Genomic DNA, 18719 nt, shown 5'->3' with positions numbered 1-18719 from the left:
ACGACTTTGCAACTAACAACAATACTTCGCATGATCTTGATTCTATGCCTCTGTTTATGCAACCCAGGATTGTATTAGCTTTTTTGGCTGCTGCTGCAAATCAATACACTTGATGAGTATTGTGATGAGCATTGTGTGAGAACACAGGATCACCAAAACTATCAGTAGGCAGTACAATGAAGCATTCAATTTTATTGGAAGTCTGAATATAATTCAAGTTGAATCAGGGCACAGCTGCAGAGCCAGTAAGCCTAAAAGTAACAAGTGTCGCAATAACCATGGTTTGCACCCTTAGATGCATGAAAAGAACTCTCATACAATAACCGCCTTCGCCACTACCTTGTCACTGGGGCCCTTAGTATCCAGAACTGTCTATGAGGATTAATGTGAAGGAATGGAATGAGAATGGAATGGTGATGTGGGTCTTCAACAGGAGAGGACAACCTGTATCAGTAGGAAAGGCCATTTATTTATTTATTTATTTATTTATTTATTTATTTATTTATTTATTTATTTTAATCTCACTTTTAATATTTTTGTAAATAACTCAAGGCAACAAATTTACCTAAAACTCCTTCCTCCTCAAATTTACCCCACTATCTGAATGAAAACAAAAACAATATTGGATTAATTTTATGTAATCCTCTCACATGCTTAAAGCTACTAAAAATGAATGGATATACTGTAAGAGCATCCTAACCCTGACTCTGTAGGCAAAGGCAAAGGGTACAACGCTGATCTTAACCAATGAGGATACTTCATCAAATACTTTTTTTAAAAATCCTAACCCATTTTAATAGCAATAGTGCTTTACAGAACTCTCTAAAGCAGTTTAGAGTCAGCATATTGCCCCCCCCCAGAATCTAATTTAGCTGCTTTAATAGTTATATATTTTTTTAAAAAAAAGATGATGGATATTTTCACGTATTCCAATAAGAAATATCTTAAGTAAACTGGTGAAAAGAAACTCCTCTTCATTTGTTTCTAAACCAAAATGGCATTTTTCCTGTGCCTCATATTTTTGGCTATTTCTATATGCAAGCATGCCAATTTCTTCTTTAAAATGTTATAGCTTAATGTAGGGTCTGTTCTATGTAAACTCTTCCCACCCCCACCCACCCCCCAACTATTTTTAAAATATTCAAGTCTGATTATGATGAATTGTTCTGTATTCATGTTTCATGCTGATGTTTGCTAACTTGTCACTGTGTTCTTCAGAAATGCTTAGTGTAGCTTTATTAACTTGGGAATGTAGGCTATGAATCATACAAATTTTGCCAGCGTAACAAAAATAACAGTGGTGTAATGAAGTAATTGAAAGTTTCATACTTTTCAGATTAGAAATTAATCTTTCAAGATTTTTTTTAAAAACCACACTAAATTGAGTCTTCAGAGCTGCTCTGTTTTTCATCACACATTATATTCTGTTTTACCACTTATATACAAACTATATAACATTATGATTAATTAATTTAATACATTCTGCCTTGACTAGAAGGGTTTTTAAGGGATTTTCAGATAGCTAAATAGCCTTTATTTGACATTTTTCAGGTATTGTTTTTTGTTTCCTTCTTGTATATTCATTGATTGCTAGGACATGTGTACGTATTGATATTCTTTCTTTCTTTCTTTCTTTCTTTCTTTCTTTCTTTCTTTCTTTCTTTCTTTCTTTCTTTCTTTCTTTCTTTCTTTTGTCTTTCTCTCCTCTTCCTTCCTTCCTTCCTTCCTTCCTTCCTTCCTTCCTTCCTTCCTTCCTTCCTTCCTTCCTTCCTTCCTTCCTTCCTCCCTCCCTCCCTCCCTCCTTCCTTCCTTCCTTCCTTCCTTTCTTTCTTTCTTTCTTTCTTTCTTTCTTTCTTTCTTTCTTTCTTTCTTTCTTTCTTTTGTCTTTCTCTCCCCTCCCTTCCTTCCTTCCTTCCTTCCTTCCTTCCTTCCTTCCTTCCTCCCTCCCTCCCTCCCTCCCTCCCTCCCTCCTTCCTTCCTTCCTTCCTTCCTTCCTTCCTTCCTTCCTTCCTTCCTTCCTTTCTTTCTTTCTTTCATTCTTTCTGTCTTTCTGTCTTTCTCCTTTTCACTTGGCGCTAAATATCAGAACTGGGAGCATGTTATATTAGCATTATAAAAATAATTTGTTCTGGCACTTAATCAGTTTCTTTTTTATGAGACTTTAACCATGACTCACGCATATTTGAATGTACTAGCTGTTTTAAATTGGTGATGCCTCTAAAAAGTTTATTTAAGATGGAACACTTAGGCTGATTTAGTGCAAATTGTTAACTGTTACTTTCACGTAGTGGTATTGTTCAATTATTACTTTTCTATGGAGAGTTTGGCTCTGGAAATTATTAAATCAACTGATATGTCTAAGACAAATTCAACTCCATAAATCTTATCCAGTTCTGTTTATTTGGAACAGACATCAGTGGTGGATTCTTCCTACCTTGTGAAGGATTATAAGGTCCACATGTCATTGCCCTGCCCCTCATCCGTGAGAGATTTAGACAGTTGTCTGGCTAATATTAAAGATAAAGTTAATGGATAAAAATGTCCATTCTATTCCATTCCATTCCCTGTAATAGAACTGATTTTAAACAAGCTGTAGATAAAAAAATAAAAATAAAATGATTCTACTTTGTCATTCGTGACCGTAAACAATAGAATTTGGGGTATAACAGAGTTTAATGCTTTGACATAATTTAAGATTTCTCTGTTAGGATTTTGGAATAGTCACATAGTTCCTAGTTAAAGAGGAGCTCTGTGTGACTTAAAACCATACGCTGAACCAACTTAACAAAGTTGGCTGAATAAAAGTTTTAACTCTTCACCCATTTCAGTAATTTCAACAGTATGCCTGCCATCTTATGAGGCTGCAACTCAAATGGAGCCAAATCCCATTTGAACCCAAAGTTCTGATCTCATTTCAGGGTAAATAATTCTTACACTGTACACATGCATGTATAAGCCCATCTGCAGATAAGCTGAACCCAATATTTAAAGTATATTTTGGCACTTAAAATTCTTGGCTTATCAGTGATTATACAAGGTAAATCATATGTAATTGAAAAAAGGCAATTGAAATAGCACTTTTCCCCTATTCTAAGAGACTTTGACTTTTAGTTGAAGAAAAAATGTACCTCAACTATTTGAAATTCAATGTCACAGAAGAAAAACAAAAGACACGGAGGTTAGCAAGGCGATCCCTGAGGGTATGATCATGCCAAAGGTATACTTCTGCAGAGGCTAAATGGTATTCAGATGGAAGTCCCAAAGGTGCTTTTCAAAAGGCAACTGGACTTTCTTGATTTTTTTTTCTAGAGAGTGTTTCGCTTCTCATTCAAAAAGCTTCTTCAGTTCTATGCGCTTCTTCAGCGTTTTCAATTCACTTCTCACCCACAAAGCTTGAAAAGCATTTTTCTTCAAACGTTCTCAGAAACAAACAAACAAACAAACAAACAAACCCCAAGAAATCCCAGTTACTTTTTGAAAAGCACCTTTAGGACAATCAAGACCTGGATGGTCAAGATGGAAGGTAAATAGCTTAGCATAAAAGGAAGTTAAGGTACTATTGGGTACTATTGGGTACTATTACAAGAAAACTATTACTATTACAAGAAAACTATTCTAGGATCTCATACAAAAACCATGTTTGCCCATGGGACTTCAATATTTCTATATTCCGATAGGATTTCAATATCTTGTTCAATTTCAATATCCATGGATATTGAAACAGTTCTACATGTGTTATTTTACTATGGCAGACATGTCAAACACAAGGCCCGGGGGCCGGATCCGGCCCGCAACGTGGTTTCATGTGGCCAGCGAAGCCATCCTGGAAACAGTGCGGGAACGGCCCCCACTGCCTTGGCCCTGGCCCAGAGACCCTCCTTCTGTCAGAGACCCTCAGATCTGTCCCACTCCTGCCCAGGCCCCCATAGGCACCCTTGATGCGAACGATGTAGAGCTGGCCACACCCACCCAGTAGGCCATACGCACTCTAGCCACGCACACCCAATAGGCCACGCCCACCCTGGCCATACCCACCCGGCCCCTTGAGGGCAACCGCAATGCTGATGTGGCCCTCAATGAAATTGAGTTTGACACCCCTGTACTATGGCATCCACAGGGACATCCACAACATTTACATTTTATCCTAGTTTCCTCCACAAGGAAAACAGATGACTTTCATATGAATATACTTTTTTCAGACTTCAAATCCCTTCTAACCCAAATCGTAGCAAAATACTATGCAGCAGGAGGAATGAAAATGAAGCACTAATGCGAAGTGATCCATAATTACAACTCTTGTTTATCGGTTGATCATCTTGATGTCATCCAAAGTTTTGTTTTATTTTACTAACTTCATTGATGTTTAACATTTCTGGATCTAGGCCACCATAAATTCTTATAATGATCATGATTATTTGAAATTTGGGGAGAATTGCAGAACACACATTAATAATGTGAACAGATTTCTACCCTTGAATTTAAAATCTCAAAAGTAAAATAAAATAATTTTATGTAGTTGTTGCCTCGCTGGAAATAAAAGAGATCATTGATTTCTATCAGGAATAGTTCCTTCTGGTTGTTGATTTGGCTAAAGGTTAAACCACAATTCATCTTCTAAGCTGATGTATGAATAAAATAGTTAGGACGCTGATTTGTAACCCTATCCTGTGCCTACAGTTCTGCTCTTCTTGTAAATGTCATCACTTTCTCTGTCCTATCTGCTTATATCTGAGTCATGAGGTGCTGACAAAAGCCCACTGCACTTAATGTGAAACCTGAGGCATTTTGCTAATTCCAAAGATATTAGTAATTACCAACTTGGCATTTAACTGATAAGTAACCTGCACATATGGAACATTACTTTTTGTGGCTCTGTTTTTGCTATTGTTTAAAAAAATTGTTTCAGTATTCAGTTGTTAAAATATAAGTTACCATGACCATATTTTCTTGGAAAAAATAAAGGACAAACCTGAAAAGGGGGCAAGGCTGAAAGAGTTTCATAAGGATAAAAAATATTAATTGTTTATATCTATAACTTTGCTTAATGAAGGAAAATTAAAGAACAAAAACAGGAAAAACTTGACTATTCTAAATATTCTAAAAAAATATCTAAACTATTTAAAAGACAATTCAATTTCCACATTTTTCAATTTCCACTTAATGGTGCATTAAGTGGTACCATTTATACAAGACAAGTAAAATGACCAAAATAAAAGACAAAAGTTGAGTTTTTCAAAAAAATAAATAAAACTAAAGGACAGCTTTCTGAAATAAAGGACTGGGTCAAGTGTGAGAAATCAGGAAACCCAGCAGTTCAAATGAACACAAAGTTTTATTACAAGGTTAAGCACTCTACAAGAATCTGAACTACTAATGGTCAAAGCCAATTGGCAGCGGTAGATAAGAACCAATGATATTCAAGGTAGGCTGGACTTAGGTTTCTTTGGGCACGAAGGGACTCAAGACTGATGACGCATTGACCCCTCCCTTGGGCTCAGCCTGGTCATCTCCTACAGACTGTCCTTTATAACAAAGAACATATGGTCATTGTAAGTATAGGTGAACCAAACTTACATTCTTTCTTTGCAGCCCAAGTTTTTAGCAAAATCAGGGTATTTTTCTGCATAGGATGTTTGAACTTTAAAACTGTTGAAATGTTTTGAAATGGTTTTAGCATAAATGAAGAAATATTGCAAACATTTTTCTAATAAGGTTTAGGAATTAAGTTTAATTTCCAACCTTTGACCTCTTTTTATTTTCAGCCATGCAACCGGATATGAAAGTGATAATCACACAGCCCCTATGTTATACAGCTGTGGGGCCCAGTACAGAATACATACCCATGGAGTTTTTAGAGGAATTCAAGTGAGTATATTAAGCAAAGTATATACTGTAATTTGGGACTGATTACCTGGTTGCTTTGATAATAGCAAGGAAACACTATATTTTCTTTTTATTAGAATATAGTGTTCGCTATATACTAACTAAATGGAAAATGTCTATTTCTGACAAATTCTAATTTGCTCCCTTTTGCTGAGAAATCTTCCATCCATATCGAGTTACAATTCCCATGATTCCCAAGCAACATTGGATAAAAATCACGGTGGGGATTTATGGGTGTTGTTGTAGTCCAATACCTGGAGGGCCTTCTGCCAAGCAGAAAATGAATGTGAGGTAAAAATAAAGGACCAAGCATTTTCTCTTGTGAAACCCTACTACAGCCTTTGGGATTATGGAAAACTGTATTATAATTTCCTTTGTGACATGGAACAAATAACAATGTCACGATTTGCTGTTACCTATAGTTTGGGGAAACTTAAATGACTGTAAGAAGTCTTGTTGCACTATAGCAGTGTGTGTGTGTGTGTGTGTGTGTGTGAGTGTGTGCCCAACCTTGGCAACTTTACGACTTGTGGACTTCAACTCCCAGAATTCCCCAGCTAGCCATCCTGGCTAGGGAAGTCTTAAAAGTTGCTGAAGTTGGACACCCCTGCCCTATAGTTTCTACAGTTCTCTAATGAGCCCAGAATATATTGTATGTAAAACCCTCTTCTTTATGCCGTCATAGGATGTGCGGCGGATGTCTGGAGTGGCTCCAACAATTGTTAGATCAGCAAGTGACACAAATGAAAAGCGACCTTTTATGTGCGTGTATCCTGGCTGTAACAAGCGATATTTTAAACTGTCCCATTTGCAGATGCATGGTAGAAAACACACTGGTAAGTATCTACATGGAGTGCATAGTTTCTCTGAAATAGTTGCCACATCCAGTGTCCTGTGGTAATGGAAGCTTTTCGTGGCCTTTCTAGGACTGAGCATTCTGGGAGCCTCTGGCAGTAGAATTGCTAACCTGTTACTTCAGTGGTGTCATGTACTAATGAAAATGTGGTGTGTGGAGCTCCTTTCACAAAAAGACTCAGAGGGATAATTATATATAGGTAGTCCTTGACTTACAACCATTTATTTAGTGTCTGTGCAAAGTTAAAATGGCATTGAAAAAAGTGATTTGTGACCATTACTGTTGCAGCACACACACACACACACACACACACACACACACACACAACATGGTCACTTGATCGAAATTTGAATGCTTGGCAACTGGCATGTCTTTATGACAGTTGCAGTGTTCCCAGTCATGTGATTACCTTTTGTGACCTTACAACTTGCGAAGTCAATGGGGAAGCTGGATTCACTTAAGGACCATGTTACCATGATAACAACTGCAGTGATTCAGTTTAACAACTGTGGGAAGAAAGGTTGTAATATGGGGCAAAACTCACTTAACAACCATTTTGCTTAGCATTGGAAATTTGAAGTTCAATTGGGATTGCAATTTGAGGACTACCGGTAATTTCACATTTGAATGTTATAAAAAGATGTGGCCCTAAAATCAGGACAGAACTACATGTATATATAAAACTTTACAGATCGCAGTGAAGCGAGGTATAATTTACAGAAGTATGTATCATAATATATCCTCTAATCTTTTGGGTACCTCAGGATTTTTTTTAAAAAAAAGGGATTAATCCATCATTCTAAATGAGTGGATAATATTAGCTATAATTATAATATTCTCTTAGTGTATGGTTCTTAAGTATGTAGCTTCGAATTTTATAGGGTGGAGAAATGGAACAGCTGAATAGCAATTAATGTTTTGGTTGTTTTTTTTAAAAAGAAGAAAATGGAGTGGGTCATAAGATTTCCCCTTATAAAATAACTGATTCATTGCACTTCCTGCAAATTGTTATTTTACATAGCGTTACTATCTATGGAACTCTGATGCACAAAGCTGGAATTTGTATCAGTGCTTATCACTGCTTCAGCACAAATTTTGCTGACATCTCAGTTTATGGTTGTTTACTAAGTGCCCTCCAAAGTATTAATACTGTCGACCCAGATATAAAAAGATACTCTTTTCTTGGAACAGTCAAAATAATGTATTTTTAAAAATCTTTATCAATAATATTGTACCCACTTTCACCCATCATTAATGAAGTAACAAAAATGATTTATTAGTCTGCAAGTGATATATGACTGGACGATTTTTTAAAAACACATAAAGTGATACTTAGTTGCAATGAGCTTTTTCTTCCCAGCAAAACTCAGTTGTAAACAAACTGAATACAGTAACTCATCATTTGAAGATAAAATTTTTGTAAGAGATTATCTATGGTGAAAATAATAATTTCATTAACTAACAAGATTTATATTAATGGAAGGGTTTTTTTAAAAAGTCATAACAACTATTCAAGGAAATAGAAAAATGTATGCAAGTTAAACAATCATAACTCTCTGATTTCCTTTATACAAAACAAAAATTTGAACCCATTCAACTCATTTTTTACGATTGGAATTTTTTTGTTGACTTTACTACAGAGCTGATTTGTTGCTAAGAGGTCAGATTCTCCCACTTGGTTTTCTCCAGATATATTGTAACTACAATTTTAATTAAAACTTGGTTCATACAATGGATTGTCTCTCAGTATGACCCACAACAAAGATGATGGGATTATAATACAATTGTTTCTGGTTATCAAAGATGGGGAAATAGGTTAAAAGTATAAATGCCTAAGTTAGCCCTAACTACATTAATATAGTTTTCTTGGCAGTATTATGGAAAGTGTTTGCCATTGCTTTCTTCCAGGGTGTTCTCAACTGTCCAGTCTATCCAGCAATCCTGGAATTCACAGGCATTTTCCTCATCTAAGTCTAACTAAGGCTGACCCTGCTTAGCTTTTAAGATTAGCCAAGGTTGGCTGGTTGACTAGGTTCACCATCTGCTGAGACCACAGACTACTACTAACTACTGATGAGCAAAAATACCAAAACATGTAACCAGTGGTGGGATTCTTTTTTTAAAAAAATTCCATTTATATCCCGCCCTTCTCCGAAGACTCAGGGCGGCTTACAAGCTTAGCAGTAGCCTTCATTCTATGTATATGCCTGCTTATTAGGGCTTTCACACACACACACCCCAGCGGCATTATTACAAAGTCAGCTTATTGCCCCCAACAATCTGGGTCCTCATTTTACCTACCTCGGAAGGATGGAAGGCTGAGTCAACCTTGAGCCTGGTGGGATGGGAACCTGCACTAATTGCAGGCAGCTGGTGTTGCTTCAGGAGGCATTAGCCCACTGCTCCACCAAGGCCAGTTTGCACCACTTCGGCAGAACTGGTAGCTAATCTTTTGTTGCCCAGGCCCAGAATGGACTTCCAGAAGTGGCATCCACACAGAGAACTGGTTGTTCACAAATTTGAATCCCACCCCTGCCTGTAACTCTTGAAAACGTGCTAAACCATGAACCTAATGCTCATCACCCTGCTTGGGTTCTATATTGAGATAATTTGCTAGGGATGTCAAATTTTCAGATGTTGCTAGCACTTCCAGAATTAGATCCTGAATGCAAAAAAACACATTTTATTAAAACTTTTTGTCGCTGGGACTTAATGCTGCTTCAGATTTGGATGAGCTAAGCTAATGGAGGAATTCACTGTGAAGCTCAATTTTCCATGTGTTGATACGTGCTAAGGATTAAAAGATCAGGTGATCAGGCTGGGGACGCCTCATAACTTTCATAACTTAGTTGTTAGCTGGGCACTTATTATGTGACTTTACTCAATTAGTGTTTAGAATGTATATCCTCAGAAGAAGTCATAAATAGGGCTGAACAATCTGTTGTTTCCTCAGAAATTTACATTAAAATGCAGTCCTTTGGCTTAACTAATAAGTGTCTGTAAAAAGGTGTTTCTTTATTACAGTATAACCACAAAGCAATGAAACAAGATTTTCATGGTTTCTTTTTGTAAACAATGTTCAACTCACTTGCTGAACATTTCCCTATTTTTTTAGGACTGGTTCTTTGTGACAAGTGTTCATTGCTCTAATATAAGTATTCAAGTGCTGGAATTCTTTAGTTGCAAATTCACAGATTTTAAGTGCTGCTTGCATAAGCTATTCTGCCTCTTATAAATATTTTATTTATTTTTTAATCACTCATCTTTAATCACTCATTTTAATCACTCAGTGGCTTTGGATAGTGAACAATAAGAAGTTAAAAAAGTTAACATAATTCATGCATTTATTTAGCATATTTCTATAGCCCACCATCTCACAAAAATGTGACTCATGGCACCACACAGTGTAACAGAAAAGCTCCATAGCAATTGAAAATCAGTAAAAACTAAATAAAATAAACATAAAACATATAAAAAGGACACATAAAATAAACCTGTAAAAACCAAGAACGTGGGAGAACTTGGTAGGGATGCTAAATTTTCAGAGTCTGCTAGCACTTCCAGAATTATAGCTTGAATGTGAAGAACACATTTGGTAAAATCTTTCTGTTGCTACTTCAGATTTTTGGATCAGCTAAGCTAAGCTCAATTTTCTATGTAGTTTCATACAGCCACCTTGTAGGCTGCTTCTGGGATCCCCAGGGCTGGAAAAAAATGTTTCAATGGTCTTCTGGAAAGCTAACAGAGATGGGACTAATAACATAATGCGGTTCTAGAGGGCAGGGGCTATAGCAGAAAAGGCATGCCAAATTCCTTTGGAGATGAGATGTAGCAAGTCCCCACTGCCTGCCTCGTGAAAAAGATAAATACAATTGGCAAGCTGTTATGTAAGAAGTTGTAAGATATCACAACTGCATAAGATTACAATAAATAGCAGCCAAAAAAAACCCCTCCACAGTTACTAACACCATCTTCTCTTCACACATTTGCAGACCCAGGCCTTGGCACAATAAATTGTTTACACAATTCCAACCATTTATTTTTAAGTTAGAAAGTGGAGATTGATTTTTTTTTAAAAAAATAATAAACATTTATATTATCTTTTCTCTAAAGATAATCATTTGTACTATCTCTGTATTATACAGTATGTGAGTTTTGTTCTAGTTATGTTGACTGGAGTTTTATTTAATGTCGACAACGTTATTTACTTCCTTCAAATAAACATGTTTTTTCTAAGGAGAAAAGCCATATCAGTGTGACTTTAAGGACTGTGAACGAAGATTCTCTCGTTCAGATCAACTCAAAAGGCATCAAAGGCGACATACAGGTTTGTTGTATATCTGAGCTTTTGACATTTGTTGCAATTTGCAGTTTCCCTTATCAAGAGTCTGTGAAATGAAGTTGTAATTTTTTGCTTTTAAGAGCACTAAAGGCTGGGACTATGACCTTTTATGTGTTTGTATAAGTTCAGAAATATACTACAAAGAAGCAGTATTGAACTTAGGTGGTGATTATTTATATGCCCCTTGAAAATATAGCAATGTTAATACAGATCAGTTAGACTGTATTTTGGGAAGGGATTTGTGCCTTAGATGTAGTTAGATGTTGTATAATTTGATTATTTCTAACCATATCTGCTGAGCATAGGTGATCCTATAAACCAGGGGTGCCAAACTCAATTTCATTGAGGGCCGCATCAGCATTGCAGTTGCCCTCAGGGGGCCGGGTGTGTATGGCCTGGGTGGGTGTGGGCTACTGGGTGGGCATGGCTAGAGTGCGTATGGCCTACTGGGTGGGCATGGCCAGCTCTACATTGTTCACATCAAGGGGGCCTATGGGGGCCTGGGCAGGAGTGGGGCAGATCTGAGGGGCTCTGGCAGAAGGAGGGTCTCTGGGCCAGGGCCAAGGCAGTGGGGGCCGTTCCCTCACTGTTTCCAGGATGGCTTCGCGGGCCGCATGAAACCACTTTGCGGGCCGGATCCGGCCCCCGGGCCTTGTGTTTGACATGTCTGCTATAAACTAACCCTTTGGCCTGAGACACTGGAAAGTAATTTTTTCCCTATGCTTGATAAATAATGTGTGGAGGTATACTGAATATACTCCTTGATAGTTGAAATAGCAGCTACTTAACAAACCTTAAGAGATTTAATACATTTTTTTTATAAATGATACTGATGATCCTCGACTTACGACTATTGCTTTAGCAACCATTCAAAGTTATGGCAGTGCTGAACGAAGGGACTTACAACCAGTCCTGGATATTACAATTGTTACAATGTCCCATGGTCATGTGAATAAAATTTGGATGTTTGGCAGTCTACACTCAACTTTTCCCCAGCCACTTATCTTTTCCTTATGTTTGCCCTTTTGGCCCTCTGCTCTCTATGGCCCCTGCCACCCTAGCTGTCTTTTGTAGTCTTCTTGCTGCAGCTGCTACTGCCCAAAGCATACCCAGCCTGGTCCTTTGCAAAGCAACCACTGGCCACCTGAAGTTTTCTTCACCAGGCCTCACACAGTGGTTGCCTCTTCAGACCTGAGGAAGACAGCCTCATATGGCTAGCAGTTGCCTCATGAAGGACCAGCCCTGGCATAACTCATCATAAGTGGGAGCAAGAAGACGGTCAGCTCAGATGGCAGAGTTCAGGAAAGAGGGGTCTCAGAGTGAGTGCAGGGCAGTGAAAGTGGCTGGGGTTGGGGCAGCTGGGGCTTCCTGAGGTGGCATTGCAGTTTTACATTGAATCACTGGGCTTCCTGAGGTGGCAGCAAAAGCAACAACAGAGTGGAAGCAAAAGCATAATAAAAGCCAGCCAATCTTCATTTCTGATATTATTCCTTAAAAGAATTCTTTAGTGCATGCATGTCAAACTCGTGATGCCACGTTACGTATCGCAAATTTTTCCCCATTGCCAGCATGTCAAGTCAAAGCACTTGGGGGTAAGAAGGCTCCCAGAGTTCCTAAAGCATGCAAGCACATTTGTATCTCAATTTCAATAAATTTCTCTTTCCAAAAGAAAATAGTGCTGAGCACATCCCAGTCCTGTCACTCTACACAAGGGGTCTCCAACCTTGGCAACTTTAGGACATGTGGACTTCAACTCCCAGAATTCTGGGAGTTGAAGTCCACACGTCCTAAAGTTGCCAAGGTTGGAGACCCCTGCTCTACACCATACACCATAATCCCTCCAATTTCCTATAAGTTTGGAATCTGCAGAGAAGCCGTCAAACTTCACTGAGCCCTTGCAAAAAGTCCTATTCTGGTGCCACCATCTTACAGGAGAAATACAAATGTTCCATCAGTTCCTTGCAGTCCCACCACAGCTTACTTTGCACTGCAGTGTAATAATAATAATAGTAAAAGCTCTTGTGCATGTGTAGAGGGTATAGAGAGTGACCTTGAGGGAGAGAGGGAAGATCCATTATCAAAGCAACAAACAGATAAATGTAGCTTAAGCCCATGCAAAGAACGTATGAATAAGGACCATCACTTCTCTAATTCTCAAGAAGATAAAAAGGAAGGAGAGGAAGCATATTTAGAATTAACCTGATTCTGATACTATAGTCACTCTAATAAAAATAGGATAAATAGTATCAGATTCTTGGTCTGGTCTACCTTACAGGACTGAGAGCATGTTTCAAATAAATATTTTGAAAGTTGTATATATTTTCAACAAAAATCACAGCACTGGATAAATATCTAATTGTACAAACAGAAATAAAATTCATTAAGTTCACGTTTAGGCAAGTAAATATAAGACTTCAGCCTTAGTACTTTAAAACAAAACAAAACTGGTATCTTAAGAATTAATGAGAAAATAATTCTATGCAATGACATGCTTGTATAGACATCTACAGATTAGTAATACTGTATGATGTATTTATTAATTTCATCGTAGTTATATGGCTGCTCATATTTTAAAATATCTTAATTCAAATAACTAAATAAAATAGCATACTAGCAGAGACTTGGAGCTCCTTTATGGGTAATCGTAAGTAAGCTTAGAAGAGAGGTAAGTGGAATATTGTGATTGATATTGTGTTCACAGTTAATTTTTTAAAGAATCTTCTAAGTACAGAAAATAAACTCAGATTTCTTTTTTTTAAAAAAATATCACATCATGAATAACGTTTTTAAAAAGTACTTGGATATGTGAAGAATGATGTACTGAACTGAAAAGGAAAAAAGCACACATTATTAAAGGACAGTATTGCTTGTAGAAACAACAACCCTAATCACATGATGTTTCTTATTTCTAATTTTTCAAGTTTTCACTCCAAAGTGAATTAATGCTTCCTTTTTTTGCCAGAAACAAAGGCATGGTAAAAGCACTAAATGAAGTTAAGGACAAGGAGGCTGAATAAGGTCAGATAGTTGAGTTGCTTGATTAATGAGACTGAGCCGTGAAGGTTTGTACTTAGGGGAGGAAATGGCAATTGTCAAATAAAAGTAAAAGTCTATGTTTCTGAAATTCAGAAGAATGGATACTCTTATACTCCTGTAAAGGTACTAGAATACAAGAATAGATTTATTTTATGTATTTAGGTGTGAAACCTTTCCAGTGTAAAACCTGTCAGAGAAAGTTCTCCAGATCTGATCATCTGAAGACTCACACCAGGACTCATACAGGTAAAACAAGTGCGTATACTTTTTTCCCATTTATATATTCTTATTTATTTTATTGAAAGTTAAATTATGATATTTCTTGGAAATTATTCTGGGTGTATGTGATATTGATATATCTTAGCTATTACAGAGAAAATAATGCTTAGGGCTGGGGTACTTAACTTTGGCAACTTTAAGTCTTGTGGACTTCAAATCCTAGAATTCCACAGCCATTCATGGGAATTCTGGGAGTTGACGTCCACAAGTCTTTAATTTGCCAAGGTTGGACACATCTGGCTTAGAGAAAAATCAAGAGTCATGACTATCATCTTTTGGCAGAAGAATTAAGTTCAGGTGACAAGAGTTTAAGTTGGGTTAATCTGTCTTTTTAACTCAACTTAATTTGAGGCTGCAACTTCTAGCCAACATTCTAAATAGGACAAACTGACTCAAATCTTAGGTTCAGTCCCAGAGGAGAACAACCTGACCACAGGGGCCCTGAACACCACTTGTGCAGCCCTGAAATTACTCAGAACACAGAAGCTAAAAATATAAATTTATTTCATAATCATTATCTTCCCTGCTCTCAGCAAAGTTGAGAAGAAGAAACTATTATTTAATCTGAGGAAGAAGGGACATATGTGTGTTTAATCTGCTATCTGAATCTCCACCTCCTTGAAATAAGAGAGGCAGTTCTCTAGGACCTAGTCAATTTCACTCATTGTGCTCTATCTGTCTATATGTTGTTATAACAAGGTCAGCCCTCCTTTTTGAGGTTTATTTCTGCTTTTGTGTCTTTCACCTTTTCACATTATTGTATTCTGGAGATGCCCAAAGAAATGTTAGAGGAGAGGCAAGCTAGCCTAGAGAAGGCACAGTTCTGAAATCGTGCACACCTATTTAGTGGATCTCTCTATGCCCTATTTGGGACATACTGCAAGGAAATATCAATAAAGCCAATGAAAGACATTGCCTGTATTTATTGAACAGTCACAAATTAGAACATGCAGCAGTGACTTCAAGCAGATACTAAAGAGGCAGAATGGGGTTAGCTAAGGGGACAACTATTTTTATGGTAGGATCCCTTTGTGCCCTCTCTAGAATGGGCAGGCAACATTTTGAAATGGTCAGGAGAAAGACTCTAAATGATTAATATCCCAACAGCAAGACTTTTTAGAACTTATACACACCAACTCTAGTTCACCGTTTATAGTCCAATGTAGCAAGGTAAACTAGTGGAAAACTAGTAATGCATGTATTGTATTCTTCACAGTTATCATTAATCTTAAGGTTCTAAAATAAAGATAACTGAAGTTGGAGAATATATTAATCGGAATTTACTCACTTGATATTTTTTTCAGTGGACCATTTACAAAAATATTTAACAATTTAGATTGAAGTTTCCATTTCATAATATTTCCTAAATTGTCTCCTTGAGAACAAATAAAAAGTGTTAAATTCCATTTCAATACTTTAAAAAAACCCAAACAAAACCCAAACCCTTTTTTCCTCAATAAAACAGATACAGGAAATGGTGAGATAGTGGTGATCTAGACTGAGAACATAGCTACTTTTTCTCTGGACTGCTTTGCCATTAAAAATAACATCTGTCAGTCTTTTTTGGGGGGTGGGGAGGAATGAAGGCAGTATTGACTCCTGGTGACTGTCTGGACAAGTCCTTGCAATTTTCTTGGCAAGATTTCAGAAGTGGTTTGTCCTTGTCTCTTTTCCAGTGTGAGAGAAAGTGACTAGCTCAAGGTCACCCGGCTGGCTTCATGCCTAAAATGGGATTAGAACTCCTAGTCTCCTGGTTTTTACCTGATGCTTTAACCACTACACCAGGGGTAGGCAACCTCGGCTCTCTTATGACTCATGGACTTCAACTCCCAGAATTCCTGAGTGACTCAGGAATTCTGGGAGTTGAAGTCCATGAGTCATAAAAGAGCCGAGGTTGCCTACCCTTGCACTACACCAACCTGACTCTCTGTCCTTAGCTGCTATTTATTTTGAGAGCAGTCATTTGGAAAAATAACACCTGAGTGGCAATGTCTTCAGGACATGCATGCTGTTCCATGATGCAAACTTGGTACAAACTGAACTCTTTGGGGTAGGTTTAAAGCTAAATAAGGAGAAGAAAAGAGAAGCCTATGGATATCACAATGAAGGACAGCTGTTACAGGGCCCAATCAGCAAAGTTACTTTCTGGCAGTATTGTCCTCCAGAGTTTTCATTCTCTTTTGTTGTTTCTCCATCTGATTTATGGAATAGAAATGCTGCCTTCCAATGTGAAAGACAGAGGGCTTCTGGCTTTGACTGTCTCCACCTCCTAGGAGGAAGCAATGTCCAGGGTTGCATTTTATGGCTTTAGCTAATTTCCCCCTTACCCTGCCAAAACTCATTGGGGTCAGAGGGGGAAGGTTATCTACACAGATGCTGTGCTTGTTTGGTACAAATTTAGGACTGAGACTTTTTTTTAACCACCTGGAACTCTGGACCATGATTCAATTGAGGGATTAAACAGGGAATTGAATCCCTGTTATTAAATGTACATTTAAGACACACGTGCATAAATATGCATTTAAGACACAGGCATTAATTTAAATTAATGATGGTTTAAAATATTTTAATTGTACTTTTAATATTTTTATTATGAATGTTGTTTTTATATTATTATTGCAAACTTTCAAGAGGCTATGGTAGTTAGTACCATAAAATGTAATGTAAAGCTGGCCATTTTTCCTTTAAGCAACTATTCTCTGTCAAACAGGGAGAATATAATATAAATATAATATTTATAATATAGTATGAGCCTTGGTGGTACAGCCTTGGTTAGAATGCAGTATTACAGGCTAATTCTGCCCACAGCCAGAAGTTTGATCCTGACCAGCTCAAGGTTGACTCAGCTTTCCATCCTTGCAAAATGAGGGCCCAGGTTACTGGGGACAATATGCTGATATTTGTAAACCACTTAGACTGAGAGTGCTCTAAAGCTCTATGCAGCATTATATAAGTCTAAGTGCAATTGCAGTTTAACCAGAGTTCTAGGAGGGGATAAGGCAATAGTATATATTAGGATTATGATGATAATGTATAACTGTACATTTTGTTAACAGGTGAAAAACCTTTCAGCTGTCGGTGGCCCAGCTGTCAAAAGAAATTTGCTCGTTCTGATGAATTGGTCCGTCATCATAATATGCACAACAGGAACATGACTAAACTTCAACTTACCCTTTAGGTGTTTCATGCTTTTTGCACAACCCAGATGGAATTCTATGAACTGTTGCAAACATTTTCAGCTATCATCTCTTTGCTCGTAAGGAAATCTTAAGATGCCTTCAGCTTGGACTTTGGAATTTTCCATTCCAAACCTCGAATGGTTTAAATTTGTAACATTATTATATAACTTTGTTGACTAGGTTACACTTCAAATTTTGCTATAGACTCTAGCTTATGTATATTTGTTCTTTCCTTCAGAAGATTTTTGTACTTATTTTTTACTTGAAATTTGTCACAGTGCTCAGTCATACTCATACATAATGAATGGTATATGTAAACGTCAATTCATGTACATTATATCCTTATTGTGAATAACAAGGTTTCCAAAATGCTGCAGTCTTGTACAATACATAGTCAGATTAATAACCTTTGCATTACCCAAGGCAGGACAATTTTATTCTCTTTGGAGAATTTTTGCCATGAACTAATCCAAATCCTCACTGGCACCTCTCAAACCATGGATGTAATATTTTTTATATAGATATAAGCAACACATTTGAGAGGTGAGGGAAAATGCATCTGCCACTGTGCATTGAAATGTTGCATTTCACAATTATTTTGTGATGTTCCCACATATCTCTACATTGAAGGTAGGGAATATATAGGGAGAATTGCCTATCATGCAAGGCCTTTCAAACTCCATTGAATATTTTTGTGTGTATGCTTCTGTGTGTGCATGTGTGCATGTGGTTTGTGTGTGTATAAGTCAGATTGTGCATGCTGTTAACATTTTTGATCTATACACAGTTATTTATCTGCATAGAGATGATAAGCTTATACTATATATGTGTATTCTTTCTCTGTGTAATTGGGGATTTTGCCTTTGAAGGGTTCCCTATCATACAGGGACAGCCTAGTACACATAGTCATACGGTGTGCAAATCCTGATTATGCATTACTCCTGACCAATTGCCACTATGATCCTATGTATATTCAGTAAACATGATCTGTCATCTATATGATGTAAAGACTGATAATGAAACAATGATGAATTTGTAGTTTATTTTATTTTTGGAAAACCTAGGAGCTGAAAGAGATTTTTTCTACAACCTGCTTATGGAAGAGCAACAGATAATACTGACATCATTAGTATCAGTTAAGTAG

At 37.2% G+C, this 18719-nt stretch overlaps 1 protein-coding gene across 3 annotated transcripts in view; it reads left to right on the top strand.

Annotated features, from left to right (window-relative positions):
* Nucleotides 1-17574, top strand: part of WT1 (WT1 transcription factor) — a gene marked incomplete at both ends in the record, with an annotated part of 50298 nt that extends 32724 nt beyond the window's left edge. For 2 of the 3 annotated variants that reach the window (XM_083379923.1, XM_083379921.1), the window contains 5 exons: nt 5763-5865; nt 6569-6719; nt 10977-11066; nt 14280-14372; nt 17453-17574. In XM_083379923.1, the coding sequence (XP_083236049.1) occupies nt 5763-5865; nt 6569-6719; nt 10977-11066; nt 14280-14372; nt 17453-17574 (559 nt within the window). The remainder of the gene's footprint in view (nt 1-5762; nt 5866-6568; nt 6720-10976; nt 11067-14279; nt 14373-17452) is intronic. The other variant, XM_083379922.1, reaches the window with a different exon arrangement.
* Between the last annotated feature and the right edge of the window lie 1145 nt (nt 17575-18719).

This window comes from Vipera ursinii, assembly GCF_947247035.1.
Source record: "Vipera ursinii genome assembly, chromosome: 1".
NCBI lineage: Eukaryota > Metazoa > Chordata > Lepidosauria > Squamata > Viperidae > Vipera > Vipera ursinii.
The sequence above is the reverse complement of the archived record's forward strand: the minus strand, read 5'-3'. Positions and strand labels throughout refer to the sequence as shown.